The 24855-nt window shown below is 34.4% G+C and overlaps 2 protein-coding genes and 1 pseudogene across 3 annotated transcripts; 2 read left to right on the top strand and 1 right to left on the bottom strand.

The window, feature by feature from the left end:
- Positions 1 to 8615: 8615 nt before the first annotated feature.
- On the bottom strand, positions 8616 to 19426 carry LOC113393873 (uncharacterized). 2 transcript variants are annotated; one of them, XM_026630981.2, is made up of 13 exons: positions 18644 to 19426; positions 17595 to 17713; positions 16989 to 17104; positions 15794 to 15910; positions 15423 to 15542; positions 14908 to 15350; positions 14558 to 14695; positions 13951 to 14063; positions 13016 to 13133; positions 12330 to 12426; positions 11257 to 11342; positions 10417 to 10485; positions 8616 to 9668 (listed from the first exon to the last, which is right to left on the bottom strand). In XM_026630981.2, exons 1-13 carry the CDS (start codon positions 19073 to 19075, stop codon positions 9555 to 9557), a joined length of 2082 nt encoding a protein of 693 aa, XP_026486766.1. In that variant the 5' UTR covers positions 19076 to 19426; the 3' UTR covers positions 8616 to 9554. The 2 variants fall into 2 exon arrangements, with proteins under 2 accessions (XP_026486766.1, XP_026486765.1); XM_026630980.2 differs by having other exon boundaries at positions 8617 to 9668; positions 13016 to 13136.
- A 248-nt stretch (positions 19427 to 19674) lies between these two features.
- Positions 19675 to 21061, top strand: LOC113393875 (uncharacterized). Its single transcript, XM_026630983.2, has one exon. It carries the CDS (start codon positions 19791 to 19793, stop codon positions 20712 to 20714), a length of 924 nt encoding a protein of 307 aa, XP_026486768.2. The 5' UTR covers positions 19675 to 19790; the 3' UTR covers positions 20715 to 21061.
- A 748-nt stretch (positions 21062 to 21809) lies between these two features.
- On the top strand, positions 21810 to 23389 carry LOC113393879 (uncharacterized; annotated as a pseudogene).
- The last annotated feature ends 1466 nt before the right edge of the window (positions 23390 to 24855 follow it).

Here is a 24855-nt window from a genome sequence, read left to right as displayed (position 1 = left end):
ATTTGGGGTAGACGGTTTGTGTGCTATAGATAAGCTTTATAAATTTCTCGCAAGTAAAGCTGCAGGTTCAGGTAGTATATTATAAATGCGAAAGTAACTCTGTCTGTCTGTTACTCATTTACGCTTTAATAACTGAAGCGATTCTTTTAAGCGAAGAAGGCATTTTTGTTCGGTAAATATTGATGACCTTTAGTGTTTGTAAGGAATGTATCATATGACATATACACATCTATACAATGCATGGAAGAAATCACAGAATGCTATTGGCGTGTTCTGTGATTTATCCACAGCGTTTGATTATTCAAAGCACGAAACTTTCTTGTACGACCTGAAACATTAAAGTGTTAATAGCAAATCTTGTGATCTCATTGCTTCGTCCTTGAATCAAAGAATTCAACAGGTGTCTATTTAATGGAACAAAATCTTCCGGATCTGTATTATGAATGGGTGTTCCACAGGGATCATTTTTGGGACCTTTTATTTTTGTTATAATTAAATTATCTTCCTTTCTATGTTAAAGGTATTTGTGGTATCGTACAGTTTGCTGATGATACCTCAATACTCTTTAAAGTTGACAGAAAAAAATTTAATTATGACGATGTAAAAAATGCTTTATCACTGATACGAAGTTGGTTTACAAAAAATAACTTAGTTGTAAATGATAAAAAGACAAAATGCGTACTGTTTGCTCAACCTTTGGTGGAAAAGAGTGACTTCTGAGTTTCTTGCCGGTTCTTCTCGGTAGAATCTACTCTCCGAATCGGTGGTAGCTTTAGATTTAATTAGTAACTGTAACATGACGATACAAAAGTGCTTTTATGAGCCTACATGAATAAACAAAAAAGTACCAAAATTGTCTATGGATGGATGGGTATTTATATTTAACAGTACACCAGAGGACTATGTTAGAGTAGGTTCTATGGGGGGGCTCGGTTGTAAGAATCACTATTTTGCGTGATTCGTAACTGAATAATGATACCGTGTTATCAATATAATATAATAAATTTTGAAGCTTCAATAGTGCAATAGTTTAAGAACCGGAATTTAAAGAGTCACAGGATCGATCTTCACCTTTGGGCTATTGTCGTCCTAACCTAAGACGAGCTAAAAAAATATTTATACGTACGATTATAGTTAGATAATGTAACCTTTGTTTAAAAGGGGATTGTGAATTCTCAAGGGAAAGACACGTCGCGTGTACATTATTAATTAACTAAGTAGATCATTCACCCTAGTTAGCGAATAGGAAAGATGTGACCTTTAAAAATATGAAAAACCCAGACACAGTTAATAAAGGCAGATATGGGGTAATGACTACATAACTGACGTTGATGGTAGGAAGGAGGCCTTGGGCATCAAACCTCCTTACTTCAAAGTCGGTTTGGATTTAAGGTTATAAATATTAATTATAATATTTTAATAAAAATATATATTAAACACTAGCTGCTACCCGCCCGTAATTTAAAATTTATTTAAAATTAGTTATTTATAATAATAGGTAATAATAATTATAATTTTTTTATAAATGGTTGCCATACTTTTTTTATTTTGAATATTTTTATTGAACATATGAGATAATAAAATTAAAATTTATATTGAAAATAATAAAATTAATAACAGGAGCACCAAATTAAAAAGGAAATTAAATTTTCGCGACAAACTCGATCGGCCTCTGACTCCGCTTCAACTGTAACTCGTTCAATATTTTCGACGCAGAAAATCCAAAAAAACACATGGTATACGATATATTGAAAATCTAAATACAAAAGGTAGTGTTGACTAGTGGAAGAATTCACTTCATCCACGCGCGCTGAACGCTTTTGAAGAAGATAATCTGATCGCGTAAAATAAAAATACATACTTCGTGGAGCTGGATGGCCATGCCAAGAACTTTAAGTTCATCACGAACCATGATGCGAGTGTGGCCATCCATATTTCGGATGGTGAAACAAAAATAGGGGGTAAATAAATAATCCAAATGACCAGTGACATTGACAACTTGACCGTAAAATCTGTTATTCAAAGAATAATTTTCGCACGTGACATTAGCGAAATAATCTGTACCCTCTCGACACAAAGAAAAACAAATAAAAAAAAAAAAAATCCAATAAAAAGGAGGACGTCGCACGTTCAGTATGTTTTAAAATTATAATTTAAATTACAAAAGTATTGCCGAATCAATTATAATTATTCACGAACGGCAGATAAACAGATAGTGAACTGTTTTAAAATAAAACAAATTTATATAGTTTACAATTAAAAACAAAGTACATTCTGCAATCGACTTCAGAAGAGTCGAATTTATTTTCGTAAGGATTAATGCTGTATTGTTTAAAATCGCTTCGTAAATAAGCCATTAATTCTCGTAAAAAGTAAATGATAAAAAATGGTTATTGTGGGTTATCCCTAAGAGATAGACATGTACCATCGCAGACTTTTTTGTAGACCATTTTAAGGTGTACAATACTGTAGTACATTATTTTGATCTATCTCGTAGGGTTCAGCCAGCGTTTGCAATGTAAGCGCAAAACATGTGTTTATTTACGACATCACTTCAGAAACCTCTAATATTATCATATAAACATATAAACCTTCCTCTTGAAACACTATCTGTTGAAAAAAACCGCATCAAAACGCGTTGTTTTAAATATTTAAGCATACATTGGGACAGACAGACAGCGGGAAGCGACTTTTTTTATACTAGTGGCAGTAGTGATATTTATGTCATGCTTATTTAGTAGTTTGCGACATTAACGTCTAAATATTATCCACAAATATACAGAATTAATCACTTTTATTTAATATTATTAAAATATTTAACACTTACCTCAAATACCAATATCCGAATTTATAAAACACAAACTAAAATAAAAGGTACGTACGTACTATTTTTTTAAACTTATTGTTAAATTTTAACAAAAACAAATATAAAAAATCGTTTTTGTTTTTTTTTTAATTAGTCTTTACTTAAAACATTATTATACAATCGAAATAATATACGATTCGTAAATAAAAACCTTAAACGACTCGAACTTCGTAACGCGTCTACTCATTACAAAGCTCGATGCATTACTGAAATAAAAATAGAAAATATAAAAGGTAATAATTATACAGCCGTCTGAATTTTTTATTTGATGGCGGCAAAAATTTATCGATTGATATCTGTGACTTTAAATCTCACTAATATTAAAATTATTTAAGTTTGTACGTTTTTACGTTTATATATAGCTATTGTTAATTTTAAGTTTTTTTTTTTTTACAACAGCAGCCTGTAAATTTCCCACTGCTGGGCTAAGGCCTCCTCTCCCTTTGAGGAGAAGGTTTGGAGCATATTCTACCACGCTGCTCCAATGCGGATTGGTGGATCCACGTGTGGCAGAATTTCGTTGAAATTAGACACATGCAGGTTTCCTCACGATGTTTCCCTTCACCGCCGAGCACGAGATGAATTATAAAAACAAATTAAGCACATTTGGATAACAAAGTGATCTTATAATAGTTCCTTTTTCCTTTAGACATACGGAACCCGAAAAAATAAATATTTGTGACATTTTTAAAACTCCTCTTAATAAGATATCAAGCATTTGTTTAGTATTTTTTGTTTAAATTACAGATAAATATTTGGCTCACGTTATTACAAAACACGTATAAACAGCTAAAACGACATAAAAAATTTAGTTATTAACTAATTTTCTAAACATCTTTTTTTAATTATTCTTTCCATGAGAAATTCAGAACCGTCTACAAAGTATTACAAAATTTAAGAAAAAAGTAAATTATATCAGTGAAGTCGTTCTTAAAGAATGGCTTGATTGATTTGAAGAAGGGAATAAGGACTCATTTTTATATATTATAATATTATTATAGATTAAACACAAATATTGCATGTTTTATACTTGGCAGTGCCATCTAGCGGATATTTTTTTAGTTAGCTAAAAATTACGTTTATTTAGTGTTCAACGCAATGGATAGATGGCGTTAATAAATATTTTACTTTATCTGAAGCGAACTCAATTTAAGTAAAACATTCCAAATTATTGTACGGAATTCAAAAAAGAAATCGCTCAACAAATAAGTAATCACAGACAAAAATTCTAAATATAGTTGTACTATTATAAAAAAAAACTGGCTCAAATTAATTGGTTAATAATAAAACAATTAAAAAAAATGGTTGATCGGTTTTAAGGTCATTGGCCTCTTAGAATACAAAAGGCGATAGAATCAAAGGGACAGGCATTATTACTAATTATAATGTGATATGATTAATTATGACCTTAATGACTTAGTAGAGCTGGATTATACATTAGGAAACCAAAGCGGGCCAAGAATTGGGAAATAAGGTTTTAAAATTGTTACAGTCAAATATTTCTCTTGTTTGATTAGGGTGTTGGCAAAACAGCGTAAAAATACCATTGTTGTTGCAAAAAAAGGCCGTTCGGCCGATGAATGTGGGATCAATTTTTTTATGCGCGCAATTTTTTTTATAATTTGAAAGGAAAACAACTTGAACCTGCATGTGTTAAATTTCAAACCAGCAGAAGCGTAGTGAAATTTGCTATAAACCTCCTCAAAGGGAGAGGAATCCTTAGCCCAGCAGTGGGACGTTTACAAACCGTTACTTTACTTTTTTCACTTTAAAAATTATATATTTCAGGAAGTCAGAAAAAAGTCAGATCAGCGTGAAGTCGACGTTAATATTATAGGATATACAAGTTTGAATATTAATAAGCAATTAAATCAAATTCGAAAAGTAAAGGTTAAGTTGTTAAACTAAGTTTTCTAAAGACTTCACAAGAATTCAACACTGACATCCCGCACTTAACTCTTTAGTAAAATTCAGACCATTTTGAATTAACCTAAAAATAATTTAAAAAGTCATATAAAAAAGACAAATAAGGCTGGAGTCTGTATGCGTAATTTTTTTGTACGGCATTTACGATTTTTTTATATTTTTACCGCTGAAAAACAGTAACTACTAAGTAATACTTCTTGTCGGTTCTTTTCTGGAAATCTTTATTCCGATTCGTTGGAGCTTTAGCTTTTCGGTAAAGAACTTTGCCGTTTCATAGATTCAAGTCAATTGTAGAAAATACATTGGTAAAGAAGGCATATTATTCGATACAAGATTATATTGATGATAAAAAAGCGTGGAGTTAACGTTTGTTGACTTCCAGGCAGGAGACATAACATACATATAAAATTGTATTTAACTAACATGACAGTATTTTTAGACGTTGAAAAAGAGTAACTACTGAGTTTCTTGCCGGTTCTTCTCGGTAGAATCTACATTCCGAACCGGTGGTAGCTTTACTTTAAATAGTTTGTTAAATGACGATTCAAAAGTCCTTGTAAAAGCCTACTTGAATAAAGTATATTTTGATTTTGTGGTTAATTGGTATTTTATATGATGTGTGGTGGGCGAGAGTAATAATAAGTGATTACATCACGTCTTCATCCTTAAGTGTATGATCCCTGCGTGTTCTAGGTCAGACTAGGTTTAGGCATTGAGGTTCCCCTCCCTAACCAGACATCCTCATAAATAGCATCAGCTACTTCATCAATTTGTTTGATCTTGAAGTCCAAGGCCTCATAGGTCCGTCAGTCCGTTAATGTTGTCACATGTCAAAACGATTGTTGCGAATGGTTCAAACTTCAAACCGTCAACAGTGTCTAGCGAAACGCATGAACTCAAGGTTCCATAAGTTGCAAGAATGTAACTAGATTAAATATCTGAAATTATCAATTACGCATTTATTTATTAGAATTAAAAAATACATATTAATTGAATAATTTTAAAATAGATCTTCGAAGACAGATAGACCGGCGTCTATCTGTCTCTCTCTAATTCTTTGCTGTTCCTTCTCCCCCTTACTCCAGCGCTATTTGAACTTTATACTTATTTCGGCGCGTGAAAAAATAATGAGTCAATATTTATGATGCGCGCGCAGGGCGACATGAAGCCTACATGAAGTTGCTCGCTCGCAATGAAGTGTCAAGTCGCTCGAAATAGACAACTTCACACCTTATTTTACAATGTTCATTTTATTACTAATTTGAATTGTGAATGTTTAAATTTGTTTCATCTTCATCATAATAATAATTATTATTTTATTGTAAACTATTTATACTTACGCCGAAGAAGTAAAACTTACATACGTGTACAAAAAGTACATGCTACTTTTATTTAATCACAACGATACTTCTTTACCTCTTCAATCCGTACTATTATATAAGTTAACGGCACAGATTATACAGCCGAATAACAAAAAAGGTATTCAATTAATCGATGTTTACTAATACTTTAATCGATATATTCGACGACCTCCGTGGTCGAGTAGTCTGTACACCGGTTTTCATGGGTACGCCACACCAAGGTCCCGGGTTCGATTCCTGGCCGAGTCGATGTAGAAAAAGTTCATTAGTTTTCTATATTGCCTTGGGTCTGTGTGTTTGTGGTACCGTCGTTACTTCTGATATTCCATAACACAAGTGCTTTAGCTACTTACATTGGGATCAGAGTAATGTATGTGATGTTGTCCAATATATTTAATTAAAGACAAAACCCTTAAAAATAAAACAACAGAATACAATCAAAATCAAGAATATTTTTATTATAAAATAACTTATTTACATATTACATCTAAGATAACATTTTACGTATTTTTATAACAAAAGACGCAACTTATTAGGGGCATCCCCTCCATTCTCTCCCCACACCATGTATATACGTACTCATAACGTTAGCCTCAAACTACACCTTATATTTATGACGCCGTTTTGTTGTATGTGTTCGTCAGTGTTATTCTGTAAGAACTCACTTCGTATCTCAGTTATGAAATGTTGAAATCGTGGTACATTAATTCGATAAGACGAACTATTCAGGTGAAGTCGCGTTAGATCGCGATCGTGACCGTTAAAATTTAATTTTCATTGCATTTTAAAAATAATTTAAATGCTTTTATGACACTGAAGAATTAGAATACCTACTCTTGAGATTTTTTTATAAGATTTTTAGAAAATCGATACGCGATTGAAGGAAATTAATACAAAAGAAAACTTTTATAAAAAATATTAAATTTTCTTTGAATTTAGAACTAATTTTTTATTGCTTCAGAATTCGAATAATTCATTGAAAAATATAACATCGTGTTCAATATTTACTTGATTACTGATATATTATATATATATCGCACCCGCGGTGCGAGACCGTCACTTTTGCAAAAATGCAATTTTTCAGGATAAGTTTTTAAAACTTTGCCATTCTCCAAGCGTCGCCGTGATTCGCGCCAAAACCATAATGACACTGACGCCATCTTACGGAAACTATGCGTACTACGAAAGCAAGGTTATTGCACCGAGTAAAGGTTGCTTCAGGAAACTTATTACGCATTTTAGCTCATTTTTTCAATTTTTGCAAAAGTGACGGTCACGCACCGGGTGTGGGATATATATTATAGATATGAATATATATATATTTCTACTATTCCTCCATTGTATTCAGCCAGAATTAATAATTTATGTCGTTTAGGCACCAATCAATTCATTATTATTTAAATGATTTGCAAATGGCAAAATATGGTTTCAATTTTCTTCAGCCCTTTAAACACCAGATCACAGAATTCTTAGTCAATATCACAAGTCACTGATAATTCCCGATCGTGTACTGCGGTCAGTTCAGAGTTCATTCTCACAGAATAGCTTTACAGTATTAAATCCCGGTCAAAAAATACTTTTCACCAACTAAGTTAGGTTTTTTTACGACACTTTCAAGTTGTGTTTGATTTATTTCTGCCACTGGGTCCCATGTCTTTTTAAACTTTCAAGGACAGCCGCCGAGTTGTCCTTGAACCTCTCTCCTGTGATTCCCTCTCCTCGCTCCACCACAATATATATGTGTGGCACACTTCTAGGTCCTGATGAATTTCTCCCCTCCCCTTGACATGTGGAACACGGGAAGACTAGACGAGTCTTCTAAATCTAAAGGTATATTTTTGAATGACTACATGTTTTGTACACATTTAGATAAAACTAATCTCTATCAATAAACAAAATTACTTTTAACCGGGAAATAATACCGACTGTATCCTAAATGTCTTTAAGTACGAAACTAAAACGAAATAGTTTAGACTGCGTATTACAGAACCGCCAACAATTTGAATGGTCGACTTAGAACAATATTAATTTCTAATAAATATTAAAAAATATGACATCGCTACTGTACATGAAAATGGTCGTTTAAATAAAAGCAGATAACAATTAATCTATGTTAATAGTAATAATAATATTAATCTGTCAGCTAATTTATCAACGAATCGATATTACAATCGCGTTCAAGTTAAAAAACATCACTTAGAATTATACACGATTTTATTCAGAAGTCGACCATTGTGTTTTAACTGTTAAAAATCATTTCGGAAGAATATCATAATCAGATGTAAATTAAAACGAATAATATCCAATCGACGGAAACAGCAACATTATTTAAATCACGATCTTATAAGCGCCATTATGAACTACGTCACAAACAAGATCCCAAGCAACTTATCCAATGATATTTAATATTTAATTATATATAAATGTGCTTAAAATAATACAGGTAGGGGCAACCTATTGGTAACCTATAAGTAAGGTTTACACTGGCTCACTCATCCTTTAAATCAGAACAGTAACAATACTAATATTGCAGTTTGGCGTAGAATAACTTGGTGGAATGTCTGAGTGATTAGCAACCCAGCGGACTTGTCTAAAGCCCTTCCACCGAGTGAAGTGGTGACTACCGTTAGTAATCCTCCTGCACTGTCTAATCCCTCATTATCATAATCCTACCAAGAAGAGAGTTTAGGTATGCAGTTTTAACGACAGGAAGATTAATCTCTTTCGTCAAATGGATATTTTTCGTTAATTTACAAAATAATAACTCAATAGGCAAAGAATAACACATAATACGAGTATCGACATATTTGTGCGTGTCCATAACGCCGCGTTATAAAAAACTACTTCTCCCCCCGGCCCGCAACACCCCGCTCTCGCCCTTCAGACACCGGGGCTGCTTATTTCATATTTAAGTATTTTTCGAATTCATTCGACTTATGTAAAAGTACATATTACAAAAATATTTACAGTAAACCTACGACCGGCGTATCATTTTCTGTATCTGACGCGATTTTAATCTCTATACTCGTATTATTTCTGTGTCCCCGTCGCTAAAAGGACCGACAATCCTCTAGCTAATCAGAATAGAAATAATTAACGAACGTCGGCACCTTCATATAACATACGCCCTTTTGGTAATATCGTCGATCTTAGTGATGTCATTTTAGTACTAATATTTTGCGAAATGACAGCAACAAATGCGTTGCTCACAATAAACTCTCGGATATGCTTTGGTCGTTTTAACACCGGACACACAGATCTATTATTCGTGAGCCGCGAGTCGATCCGATCGTACGGCCGAGGGCACGGCCTTCAATAAATATATAAACTTTACACGTTTGTGTCCCCGATTACATTTCCCACGATTATTGCAATGAATTTGATACGGCCGGCGGTGCGGCCTAGTGGTGCAGCGCGTGGTGCGGCGTGAGCACGGCGCCGCCGGGCGGCAGCACGGACGTGATGACGGGCGCGCCGCCGCCCACGCCGCCCACGCCTCCGCCGCAGAATATCACCTGAAATTACACGAACACGTGATTATTCAAATTATCATTAACTTTCATTAATTCTCTCCATATTACATAACATTCGATATCCATCATCCATTTTTATTATTTCAAAGACGAAATATTTCTCAATAAATATATTAATAGATAAAAAAAATATATAAAATGATTATAGATGACTTTACACGGCCTTATACCTAAGGAGATATATTTTCCAGGCATTTTTAGGTTAGACATACAAACATACACAAATATATAATGTTACAAAGACCGCTACAAAATCCAGATTAAATTCATAAATATATACAGTGTAAGAAAACGTTATTTAAGAGCATTTTTAAAAACTATAATTAATTGTGCAAATCGTCTACACAGAGGCAAGTTATGACACAAATCGACAGCCCACATTATAAAAGATTTACTGTAAAAGGAAGACAAGTGCGAGGAAATTTCGAGAAGAAGATTGTCATTAGAACAGAGACAACACTCATGAGATTAAAAGATCAATACTAATATTATAAATGTGAAAGTAGCACAGACAGACACACAGAGTCGTCTGTCTGTCTGTGTTACCTCTTCAAACTTAAACTGCCGAACCGATTTCGATGCAATTCAGTATGGAGATAGTTTCAGTTAGTTTTTTAACTAACCCCTCGAGGGGGTAAAACGGCGGTGACAGTTTGTGTGCCATAATATAAAGCTGGTTCATCTTGTAGAGTATTATAATAAACTCTTATTAGTAATGAAATATATTTACTTGTGATACAGGGGTCGCGGGTTGTCCGGGCGTCGCTAATACATACTGCTGTTGCCTGACTCCGCCGACCTTCAAATTCAATATTCACAATTAGCGGTAATCAAGAAGAAACCTTCAACTTGGATATAACACATTCCAATGATAGTAGCAATTCCAGTACATAAATATACATTGATACCTTGGATTGGCTCGATATCCTAAATCGAGATCTAATTAAACTGTGGTATAAATTAATTTTGATTTGTGTAAAAATGTTGTTTTCAATTCTGATATAATAATATTATATTTGTTGTAATTGTACAGTGTTCTATTATAAATAAAGATATATTCAGCAGAATTATTGGTAAATCAAAGGTTAGTTTATCTTCCTAACTTTCAATTCAGAAAGTGATTTTATTTCAAAAAACGACCTGTTTAAAAATGCAGTTTAGTTTTAAAATGTCAAATACATTTCTTTGCCTTAGTACAGTTGTGTTATAGTACTTTGGTAAGGAAGGCATATTATTCGATACAAGATTATACAGATGATAAAAAAGCGTGGAGTTAATGCTTGTTGACTTCCAGGCAGGATATATTACACACATATAATTGGATTCAATTAACATGACTGTATTTTTAAATGTTCAAAAAGAGTACTACAGAGTTTCCTGTCGGTTTTTCTCGGTAGAATCTACATTCCGAACCGGTGGTAGATTCACTTAATATAATTTGTTAAATGATGATTCAAAAGTGTTTGTAAAAGCCTACTTGAATAAAGTATACTTTGATTTGATACAATATATGTGATTCATTAGTTTACACTCGCCTTCTTTTGGGTACCACTGATCTTGTATACTTTACCTGATGTATTTGTTGAGGCTGTTGAATCGTCTGTCGGTGACCTTCTGTTTCCACCACCACTTGCTCCATGAACGTACTGCCGCTTGCTGAATAACATAACATTTAATTTACATTAGCTGTCCGTTGTTGACTTTGTTTAAAATTCATACAAAATCATTTTTATCAGATGTTACAAAATAAACCTATGCTCCAGATATCAGCTTTCTAGGCTTAATAGTTTTGAATTTGAATTAAATTCATGACGTATATCTATTGTACACATAAATAAATTATAGAAATTCTTAAGTAAATACTATTTGTACCTTGGGCGTAACTAGATCAGTTACTATGCTGGGCTATCAATTATTTTGTCAAACTATGTACATAATTTTAAATTGTAAAATTATAAAAATAACGTTTATAGAGCATTTAGATGTTAAAGATTATTAAAAAGGTATTGACAAATCAGATGATAGCACACATTTGGTACAAAACGATCGCCTCAAGGCGGTTTCAAATACAATCAAATACATTGATAACAAAATTAATGAAATAAACAAAAGAATTATTATTTCCGAACCGACCGTAGATTTTTGCCAATCAGTAAGTAAATGTAACCTGTGATTACGTCGTCACGGCGGAAAATCTCAATGGAAACTTAGCCAACTACGCCGGAAATATTATAACCCACATGTGTGTGTGCGTAAACACAGGTGCTCTCCGTAATCCAGATTCCGGGCCGTTACTGAGAATCTTTCCGATAGAAAACCTCAATAACTTTTCATCGGTCGACCGATTTCACCGACCTGGGGTTTTTAACCCAGGAAATCGGGATCTGCGGCCTTATATATAGCTACAAATAATATATGTATAATGCATCTATATGATATTTGATATATATATTTATTTTTTTATATATCTATATCTATATTTGCGCAAGACGGCTGGCAGGAGCTGGATGCGAGTTGCCGAAGAAAGACCACAGTGGCGTGCATTTAGAGAGGCCTATGTCCAGCAGTGGACGAATGCGGGCTGATGTGATGATGATGATGATGATGCATCTATATGCCACAGATATTATATGAATGACTTACTTGTAGTATTATTTCCACCAGCGTTTGTAGCTCCCTCACAACCGAACAGACAATGTTGCACCGTCCAACGAGGCTCAAATGGAATATGAGTTTTTACCTGAAATTATTTGAATATTGTTATGTATGATATAATAATTAACAAGTTTATTTATGAAAAATGAACCACCTGATGGTAAATGATCACCGCCGCTCATATCGGTGCTGTAAGAGATTTTAATCATTCCTTACATCTCCAATACACCACCAATCTAGGGAACTAGATTATTAGACCCCTTTTGCCTGTAGTAACACCCTTCTCAACCCTCAACTTTGAAAGTAAAATTATTCCAACCATAAGAGGTGAAAAGCCCAATAATTGATTAATCCATGATATTCACTATGGATTTGCGAAAAAATTGAGTTTTTCGGAAGAACGTCGACGAAACTGTTATCGGAATTTTGGTAGTAAAATTAAAGTGGAAACAAGTAGTTAAGTATAACAGTGTCGTATTATAAATAAAGACATATTAATCATCAACTCTTAGTAGTGCACGATATAGCTGAGTTATTAACCAATCGCATGAAACTACTGAATCGCTAAATGTAAGATTTTTTTTTTCTTTTTTTCCTGCTTCCATTGGAATAGGCTATATGGCCTTCTTTAGAGTAATTATTAAATAGAATTTGATATGATAACATAGACAAACCTTCAACTCCGTGGTCAGCATGAGGATATGTCTGCACGGCAGCCGGAACACCTTGCTGAAGAGACACGAACACTCCTGTGTTGACGTCCCGTACTTGCATATCGCCGCACTGCTATGCCTTCTGCGTCAAACATTATCATTAAAGCACAACAATGTTTAAAAAAATAAAACTTTGTCTAAAATATATTCTATATATATGGCTCGATGGCCTAGTACTCCAATGTTTAGCTTTTAATGACACAAAAAGCGTTGACCTGGGTTCAAAGCCAGAGTATAGCCCATAAAAAGTTATTAGTAGAGATGTGCCGATTATAACTTTGGCGGACTAGCAGACTAACCGATAAGTCAATTCTAAAGAGACCGACTACTCTGCCTCTTCATTATTGTATAAAAAATAAAGTGTTCTTGATCAATAGAGTGAAAACTTAAGATAATTAAAATAAAGCTTAAAACCTAAAGATAATTAAAATTTAATCATGTCAAAAATAAATACTCGCGGATTATGAATTTTTTTTGCCCAACTGGATATTTATTCACGTAAAGTCAAGTGTTGCCAGTGACAAATGATAATTTATCTAAAATTCATTTAATTGTAATAAATTAATGTAATTCCTCCTTTATACATTTTATCAAGAAATATATATATATAATAAAAGCAGCCAGTTAGTCGACACTCTTTGCCGAATAGTCGCAGACTATGAATGCGACCGGATAGTCGGCTAATCTTTAATCGGTAGATCTTTATTTATTAGGCTTCTCGAAAAATTCTCAGTAGTGCTCCGAGCTCTATAAGTTGTGTTGTTAACAGACGCGAAAGGCCTTAAAATGTCTTAGAAATTACTTGAAACCGTTGATCTTCATATTGATTGAGTGAGGAAATAGAGTGCAGTAATTCGTCCTGACGGGAACGTATTATGGGGTTCAATATAACTGACCTGCCCGCTCTGTCGTCGAGGCACTTCTGCGCGAGCTTCGTCTGGTGACTCATAAGGTTATAAGCGTACTGTGTTATCGTATCAGTGGGCGACTGCTTTAACGTTTCCGTATCCTGGAACCATGTATACATCAACATAATCACAAGACAATGTGGTTAGTGATCAATTAGTTAACGAGTCACAATGAATCAGTCAATTCTACTAACATACAGTTATGGGACATTCTCGATATTATTCTGAACCGCAACTAAAACGTTGTGTTCCTAGAATAGGAAAACGTTTTAATAGCAACTATTTCGATACGATTCGAGTCTTGTATCCGATTACAATGGCAGTAGATAAATAAAAAATAATGAATTTGAATTGACATTAAATCCTTGGTCTAAAACTTAAATTTTATTAAAAAAAAAAAAGGTATTCATTGAAATCAGAACGTAATATTGTAAAAGTTTTACCATCCATGTGGAAAATGAATATACTTATATGAAATATTATGCTACCGGTTGAGAAGAATTAAAACAAAATATTTGAAAGGCAACTCTGTTGAAACATCTTAGAAACATTTGTATTTAAAAACTAATTAAAATGGTAAAACAAGTTAACATACCCGTAACCTGCTGACGGCGAAGCTACGTCGCTCGTCTTCGAGCTGGTTGGCGACGTTGAAAAACAGCGAGACGAACTCGTCCGGTTGCATCTGACTGCGGACGAGTCCTTGGAACTTCGCGACTAATCGCTCCAGACCCTGGAAAGACAAGGAATAAACATTGGGCCCTAATGAGATGCTTAATATAAGGATTCAACAAGACAATCTTAACATCAATAGATATATACACCAGAAACCTCGCGAGTAGAACTCTTGTTTATCAACAACATTAAATTGAAGACAAAAATGAACCTGGCTAAGCTAACTAAGATCAGTATCGTAGGCAGCGCACGCAGGCGGGTGGGAGGTACCTTGTGCAGGATGTTGGTGTAGTTGTCGGGCTCCAGCCAGGCGTCGAGGCGCGCCACGGCGCCGCCCGCGCGCGTGAGCTGCTCCCACACGCGCAGCGTGCCGGCGCCCGTGCCGATGACGGCGCGCTTGAGCACCTGCAGCTGCGCCGGCGTGTGGTCGCCGCGCAGCAGCGCCAGCGCGTAGGTCTTGCAGCGCGCCGCCACGTCGTCGGGCGCCAGCGCGGGCGCGTCGGCCTCGCGCGCCGCCGCCGCCGCCCGCGCCGCCGCGCGCGCCGCCTGCCACACGGAGCACGACACGTGCGCCGCCGGGAACGCGCCGCGCACGTCCTGCTGGCTCTTCGTGGGGTCGCACACCACGCAGCGCACCTGCCGCCACGCCGGGTTGCACGACTTGAACGTCTCCAGCAGCCACGTCAGGTCCTCGCCGATCAGCGTCGATATGCCTGGGGAATCGAATCGGATGCAGTGGCCGGGCCGATCGGAGATCGCGGTTTTACACCTGTATCGATATATACCTGCACTGACGATGACCGATTTTCCGTTGCCGTCTTCGGCTAGGAACAGTGTGACATTATGTTTGACACTTGGGCTAGTCGTTCCGCCCACTGTTGGGATTGCACTGTTGAACTCTATGCCTGAAAGTACGTACAGAAAAATTTATTATAAAATATATAATTTAAGGTTATTCCTAAAGAGGTCTCACCAAAATAAATTATATTCATTGTATGACAATAACTAAGGATATATACGACAAACATCGCTAATGATTTAACTCTACAGCTCTGAATTTAGTACAGAATCTTTCAATAAAAAAAATAAGACGATTATACAACAGTTCTTTAAAAATATTTGCTTTATTCTAGTTCATTTAACATTAAAAACATACCCGTCTCGATGCATAGAAACTGTGGTACTGCATTGAACGCTAACTGCATGCTGGGTGTTGTGAGATATACGCACTGAATGCAACCGGACTGTGAGTGTAAAAGTTTGACGCCTGCATCTGAAAACATTGAAAGCACTTCGAATGAGAATCAAAAACACTCATTATGAACCCGCATCATACATATTAATAGGATAAGCCGATTTTTGTTTCAGTGGTTATGGGACCATAGCTGCCCGTAGGAGTTCGATTTTTTTTTTTTCCTCTTTAATGGCATTCAAAACTCTTGTTTGTGAGACGTATTTGGCCAATTACAACGTTATATGAAAGTAACACGCAGGGAAAGTGTTCGGTGTTTAGCTTTGAAAAATGTCAGGGATTTGTTCCAGGACACCTAAAACAGATAACATAAAACGACGACACAGACATCACAAGACAAGAACGGTATCATACAAAAATTAAAATAAATTTATTAGTAGGAAATGGAAAATATTAGTAGGTAGAAACAAATAAAAAAAAATAATCTAAGGAGATCGATTATGGTCTCATTTTCAAGAGCTCCAACCATAGATGTGCAGTAAATTAAAGAGGATTCTTGATTGTGACTTACTAAATAGTTAAGATTTAACAAATAATAATAATTTTTAAGAGCGGTAAAGAGTTACTTAGGGCGAAGCGCGAATGTAAAACGTGCGAAAAGACTTCGTCAATGTACAAAGACATTTAATCAAAACAAAACCATGTCACAGGTTCCGAAAGTCCCAAAAATATGTTGAATAAACGCTAAGTTTCGCGGTCGACCAACTAACTAGTATAGAGTTGTCAGGGCAGCGTACTTAAAAATATGAATATTCCACCATAAGGTTCAAATGCAAAAAAATAAGTCAGTTAATAAAATGCAACATAGAATAGAAGCATACAAGTAACACACTGGTACCTTATAGACAGTAAACGCAAAAGAGAATACAAAGACGAAATCTGTCAAACACACAGACCTTTATGGAATAGAGCACCAACAGCGTTCAGACGCACCAGTTGGACGCATTTGCCAAAGGGCACATGGAAATCTTTAAAAACTTTTGATACACAACTCTGTTTTATGTTAATAAAGGCAATTTTATTTAGGTTTCCCTAACGGCACAAGCTCAAAGACTCATCGAAAAATAATGTCTTATGTTATTAATATATATATATTTACCATAGTTCAGTTGGAGTTTCCTAACAACAAAATCATATTTTTGGTTGAGCCAGCGCACAGCACCAGTGCCAGTCGCCACCAGTTGTGCCTCCGTTGTTATAATTTGAACTTCTGCCCTGCAAATGAAAACAATTAATTTATAATAGATTTTAATAAATACAGATATTCAAAATATATATATATTTTTTTTTACTTATTAAATATAATGTAATATCATATTATGTAGTTATTTCTAGGCATATAAATAAATTATATCCTCCACTTATATCATAGATAATAAATACATCGAAAAATAAAATTGTTTGATTAAAAGTAATTAAAAGTGAAGTAATTTTAATTAAAGTTTTTTATGTTATAGTATTTATCTAGACAAATCATTGAAATATTTTAAGATCAAATCTGTTAAAGGCTAAAGCTGAAGTGACTAGAAACAAAACAACTTTAATTTTTTAATATCGCTAAGTTTTACATCATTTAAAAAGTACTAAGACTATTAAATAAAGCATATTTAGATTTTCGAACATAAAATTATGACATAATTGAGAATTTCTTATTGTATATATCAAATACAGATCTTGTATAAAACAAATTAATAAGAGTTAATACCTGTCCGATGCATCCCCAGGGTTTTCGATGATAGCCACTTCATACTCTTGGCCTTCGACTTGAGCATTATTACTCAATTCAAACTGCTGATATGTATTGCTCGCTTCTTCAACTGGTTGCTGGAATAAGACATAATTTCTCAAATATATATTGTATAATATGTAAACATTGATCCACAACGAGTCTTGATAACCCTATAGATAGAAACTTTGAATTTTAACTGGAAGGTTGTGGGTTCAAAACCTTGTAAATACTGAATTTAGATATGCTTAATTGTGTTTATAATTCATCGTTTGTTGCTATCATGGTTTGTGTGCAAAAAAAATGCATAATGACAATAGTTTTTCTCAAATAAGGTAAAACAATATGACCTTTAGTTGTTTCTCTTGATCAGACACAAGTTGAACGGCTTTAAATGCTGTCCGAGGCACACATATAACACTGCTAATGCCCAAGCACCAGGCAGCTATTAAAATTTTCCGAACAACCTTAATAGCTTTTAATTAGGCAGACTCTGTAATTGAAATCTGAACCACAGGATCCCGTTACTTATACTACTAATTAACAATAGAAGTCTCTGTTGATTTATTAATTATGATTGGTTAATTAATTAAGGGGAGGACCAATGAAAAGATGGATGGACTGTGTGAAAGATGTTATGGCTGGAAAGAATGTTACTTGTGAGATGACATCAGATAGGGAAGTATGGAAGAAGATATGCTGCGCCGACCCCATGTAAATTGGGATAAGGGCAGGAGGATGACGATGATGATGATTGGTTAATTATGATTACTAATTGTAATTAAGTATACACAATATCTAGCTGTTTTATTGCAATACTAGCTGAACCTGCGGCTATACCCGCGCGAAATTCCAACCCCCGTTTTTCCCCCCTTATTGATGGATGTCTACACCCTATAAGACACCTACCTGCCAAATTTCAAGTTTATAAGGTGTTATAGTTTCTGAGATTTCGGGATTAATCACTGAGTGGTATTTCGCTTCTATATATTTAGATTTACCAAGATAATGAAACAAAATCGACATACGTTATTGACTTCAGTTGCGTTTTGAACAAAAGTGCTGCCTTCCTCCTCGGGTTCTCCTTTCACATCGTATATCGTTTCCGCCATAACAATTCTACCAGACGAATCCATGCTCCACATCCCGCCAAACGCAAAGTTCGAAGGATTCCCGCTTTGTTCATACAGTATCACAGTGTTCGGACCAAGTTGCACTGGTTCCCCCTTCATGTTAACAAACACTGGCTGTTCGAAGTTTCCTTCAACCAACTGTCCCGTGTGAACTATTTGCTGACCCTGCTCGACCGGAACTTCTACCACCTGGTTGACCTGGACCTCGATTTTGTCCTTTTCATCGTCGTTTTTCGCGCGATTGATCATTTTCTGTTTTTTTTCACCCTCACCTTGGTCATCACTTTTCCGCTTAATCACAGTTTTCTTCTTACTTTTCTTGTCCATTTTCACTATATTATATATCGACTTGCACTAAAACGCGCATATAATACGCCTGGACGAGGGGTTTTTACGAATTTTCAATAGTAAGAAATATATCGAAACGCCTCGCCCAGTGTAATTCATTGTCCCACTAAATACAAATTATCCTAATAATCCTAATTTAATATATATTTAATTAGTTAATGCTATAACACAACACACGGCCACATTTTTCAACTTTTGTAAACAGTAATTCTTGTTTTGATCGTAATAAAATGAGAATATCTTGTGCGAAAAGGACAACTCACAGAGACGCCATTTCTAATCGTGAAATTTATATACCTATCTCACTCTAATGGTATACTCGTCTTTGTCTGGTATTTCCATACGTTTAAAAATCGAGTTATCATCCGAAAACGCTTCAAAAATAAAAAATAAACTCAACTCTATGAAAGACAGAGATAGGCACACTTCTAATTGTCAATGTCAAAAATAAAAAATACAAAATAATAGTACTTTTTATATTTATATGATTAATGATTAATTAATGTTCTTAAAAGAAAGATTAAGTGTTTTTAAAGTGTTATTATAAACATTACGAATTGTGAGTGGAACTCAAATGACGGTTTATAGTGCAATTTTCCTTGTTTCAAGGTCTCCACTTCGACCATAGTTTTTTTATAATAACAAATGATAATGTTTTAGGTATCTATTTATCGTGAAGTATAAAGTCATATACATGATCGTTCTCAATTCGTTCACTATTCTTATTCAAGTTGCTTTTATAGTTTTTATGTCATTATTGTCTATGAATATTATTCGTCACTTTTCTGGTAGTGCGAAAAGAATGGCCGTATTAGCACCAGCGATATTCGTTAATCATGGAGGTGGTCCTCTGCCTTTATTAGGAGAAAAAGACCATTTAGGTCTAACAGTATTTCTTCGAGACGAAGTAAAGAAACATGTCAACTTTAAGGTATTGAAAGCTATCATCTTGGTCACAGCTCACTGGGAAGAACAAAAAGTTTCTATATCGTCAGCGGAACATCACGACTTGTACTTCGATTACTACGGTTTCCCGCCCGAAACTTACAAATACAGGTACGATGCCCCAGGAGATCCAGAACTAGCCAAACGCATTCAAATATCACTGAAAAATGCTGGTATTGAGTCTAAATTAGACCCGAAAAGAGGTTGGGACCATGGAGTGTTTGTGCCAATGATGCTCATCAATCCAAGTGCTGATATTCCAATCATTCAAGTATCAGTTCTGTCTAATCAGGACCCAGAGCAACACTATGCACTTGGACAAGTTTTATACCAGTTCCGTAAAGAAGGTGTAGCAATAATTGGATCGGGTATGTCATATCATAACATGCGTGAATTTAGATACAGTCGTGATACTGGAAAAGTTGTTAATGCAGAATTCGACGAATACCTTAATAAAGCTTGTACATCAGGCAATGATAAGAGGAAACAAGATTTGATAGTGTGGGATTCCCAGCCTGGTGCGAGAGAAGCCCATCCACCAAGAGCTGCTGAGCACTTAATGCCACTCATAGTGATTGCTGGGGCCGGTGGTGAAGGTCCAGGAGAGAGGATCTTTAACTGGGATATGAGTGGTACTTTCAGATTGAGCGGGTTTATTTGGAAAGATGAATGATATCACATAGGTACAGAGCAATATTAAAATTATATATATAATCATAAAGAAAGAAAATATTTAATTTAATAATTATATAATACTTTAATATAAAACGACACAATCTTTAAAAACAAATCTTGTTTTAACTTTATAGCGAAATATACAAACATGTATTCAATAATATCAAGTATTTCTCGTTATATGAGTGCATAATTGCATGAAACAATCGAGAAAATATGAAATATGTTGCCAAATACATGATAAATTTAGTAAGAGGGAAAGTATATTGTGTCACTCAAATGAACAAACTTCATTGCACTCGATGAAGTTTCACTTGAAGAATATGTTAATTTACATGCATTTCATTGCTTTTTCTCTACAAAATTTATATATGTTTTTTTATAAATGTTGCTTTATATAAAATTATTATTTTAAAAGGTTGGTTATCAAATGGGTTCGGTTTATCTGGTTTATATTTATTTATTATTAATAAAAATATCAATATTTTACAATTTCTCCATTATTAAAATTAATAACTTATACATTATTTCAATTTATCACTGATTAAACTTTTTTTTTTAATTTACATTTTCACCAGTCTCCATGGATATTAAGCGTAATATGTTATATATATTCAATAAAAAAATAATAAGTCTTGTATTATTTGATATGATGTTTAATATCTGACATCTTAGCTTGGTATTAAGCTACATTAGAATTTAAATATCATCAGAAAATGGATTCGAAGTTCAATTCTATCTGACAGCCATTTCTAGTACCGCGCACACTCATTGGTCAAAAAAAGCGCGCGCTCCCCGGCTTCCTGTTATACACTTCCATCCGTTTTCACAAAATCGCATCCACAGATTGCAGGAAAGCAAAAAAAAATTTTATTATTATATGTAATTTAAGTGCAGTCTTTTGATTTAAAAAATGTTAAATACAAACGCCTTTGCATTCCATTATGACCTTGAAAATTATCTAACAACGCGCCCATCAAAAGTTGCATTATCATTATCATGATTATTGCTGAAACGTCAAATACTGTTTTAATAGAAACAGAATAAATAAAAACACATTTTTTTTAAATGTTTTGTTCTGGGACTGGATAAAATGGGACCACTAGTAAATTGTTATAGCAATTATATCTTTTTTATCTGTATTTGCGCTTTATATTGTTGTATATTTTTAAGAATAAAAAATAATTGTTATTTTTTTTTTATTTCATTTAGAATGTAGAAACTGTTATCATGGTTTTTAAATTATACAAAAATAATTTATCCTTTCAGTATTATTAGAAATAAATAGTTTCTTCCCAAAAAAAATTACGTATAATCTCTCGGATTAGCAGAGTTTTAGTATTTTACTATAATATAATAAATGTGGGATTATTTTCATTGCCACAGCATGCATACAGGTTACAGAACTGTCACGCAAACATGATAAAGATAAAAAAAAACAAAGTTTTATAATCTGCGTTTGCGTTAGTTATCATTATTTTACCTCGATCCACGCTTCTGACATACACAACGTGGCGGTTGAAAATTCAAAATCCTTAGTTTCTGTACCAAAACTTTATAGAAATTAAATAAATGATAATTTACAGTGAACTAGCCTTAGTCCCAGTGGGATACCCGGTTAAACATTATTCAGAAATCCAAGATTTCCGGTTGCATTTCAAGTACCCTCATTTTGCCTGAGTCACACGGCACACTTTGTCTGTTAGAGAACATACGATTAACAAAAGAAATGTTTGAAAGATTTTGCCTTATTTATTATTATACATTTAGCGTACAAAAGTGAAATATATTTAAAAAAAAAAAAACAATAATTAAAATTACTTAAAATATTTTAGTGACAAACCAAAATAGTTCTAACTTCGAATTTATCTTAACATAAATAAATCACCAATTCATACATATTGAAGTAAATTACTAGTTTAGTTAAGCTTAAAAATCTAAATAAAACACAACGAATACTTAAAAAATTCAATAGCGCCAATATCAATACCTACAAAATCAAAATATACTTTATTCAAGTACCCCTCAGAAACTTACCAATACAGGTACGATGCCCCAGGAGACCCAGAACTAGCCAAACGCATTCAAACATCACTGAAAAATGCCGGTATTGAGTCTAAATTAGACCCGAAAAGATGTTGGGACCATGGAGTACCGATGATGCTCATCAATCCAAGTGCTGATATTCCAATCATTCAAGTATCAGTTCTGTCAAATCAGGACCCAGAATAGCATTATGCGCTTGGACAAGTTTTATACCAGTTCCGTAAAGAAGGTGTAGCAATAATTGGATCTGGTATGTCATATCATAACATGCATGAAATCAGATACAGACGCGATACTGGAAAGTTAGTGAACGCGGAATTCGATGAATACCTTAATAAAGATTGTACATCGAGCAACGACAAAAGGAAACACGATTTGATAGTGTGGGATTCCCTGCCTGGTGCGAGAGACGCCCATCCACCAAGAGCTGCTGAGTACTTAATGCCACTCATAGTGATTGCTGGGGCCGGTGGTGAAGGTCCAGGAGAGAGGATCTTTAACTGGGATATGAGTGGTACTTTCAGATTAAGCGGGTTTATATGGAAAGGAGAATGATGTTATAGAATAGTTATTTACATTAAATTAACCATTAAAGATAAAAATTTAACATAATATGGAAAAATAAAATTTGAATTTACTTTGAAAGTTCCGATAACAAATTCGCCGACATTGAAAAATTAAGAATGATAGAATTTGTAATATAGCTAAGCCGAGTCGGGACGAAGAAGGAGTAAGTATATAAGTATAATGTAATGCTTATAATTTTAAAGATATTTCTGTATTTCGTTCTGGATGGTGAAGCTGAAAACCATGTGTTGTGATCAATCTCGTTTGATAGCAACAATTGTAACTAAAGCATGGTGGACTAACCTCGATAACTGTTTATTTTCTGGGGTTTTAGCTCATTATATATGTTTTTAAAGATACGTCTTTAAAGGTGTAAATAAATAAGATCTATTACGTGACTGTAATGTTTTTGTCAACTTTACCTTAAAATGATTTAAAAAGGGGTCGACGTAAGTTTGTATGAGCAGTGCCGAAGCTATCGTAGGGCCAGGTGGTGCAGTGCACCAGGGCCCCGGAGCTCAGGGGGCCCTCTAACCTAAGCTTTGAACAGAGATGACATATGGATTTAGCCTACTAATGATAAGTTAATCTCAATGTATCCTGTATCCATTCTTATTCCTATCTATAATTTTGAAGCGCAATGGAAGTTAAAGAGGGGGTGAGGGCCCGTTTCTTTTTCTATGCACCGGGCCCCTGCCCTCCTAGTTACGCCACTGAGTATGCGGTTTCCTTCGTTATTAAAAAAATATCTAATCCTTGAAACCTTGAAAACCTTGAAAATTAAATCTAAAACAGTGCTGGTTGAAGGCAAGACTTATCGTTGGAAAGTCAGAAGTAAGTGCCGTTTGATCGATTTTTTTCGTTGCATTCAAATAGTCTGTACGATAGACTAACACTGCATTCTTAAATTTATATTTATTAAAATTATCTGCATTAAAAGAATAAATATAATGTTGGAAATTACCGATACGTGGTGCGCGGGAAAACTCCAATGTTACCGTCGATCCAAGATGGCCGCCCCGCTACCATTGACACTATTCCAAATAGTATAAATAAACAAGATGGCGCGCAATAATGTAATCGACTACATATTTATATCAACGTGTGCCGTCATCTTGTTGAACGTAAAATAATAATTCTATTAATTATTAATTAGGCTAAGTCAAACTAAAAAATAAAAGACAGCAAGTAATAAATGAAAATATATTTAAAAAATCATAGACAATACAAACAATTTCGAACAAATCGTTGACTCGGCACTGACACGGCAATCTGAAACACAAATAACGTTACATTTTAGGAAGAAAAACAATTTGCTTTATCTATTATATCAGACAATAGATAATATTATACTCTCTACCTCCCCCCCCAGCTTCGTACGGGTAAAATAAGACTATATAAAAATATATACATATTGTTAGGAATATTACACATGTAAAAAGTAGAAACATTGTCTATGTCTAAATCTCATTGTCACTGTAGTAAGCCTGAGCCGAGATTGAGTGGTTAGAACGCGTGCATTTTAA

Source organism: Vanessa tameamea, chromosome 29 (genome assembly GCF_037043105.1).
Source record: "Vanessa tameamea isolate UH-Manoa-2023 chromosome 29, ilVanTame1 primary haplotype, whole genome shotgun sequence".
NCBI lineage: Eukaryota > Metazoa > Arthropoda > Insecta > Lepidoptera > Nymphalidae > Vanessa > Vanessa tameamea.
The sequence above is the reverse complement of the archived record's forward strand: the minus strand, read 5'-3'. Positions and strand labels throughout refer to the sequence as shown.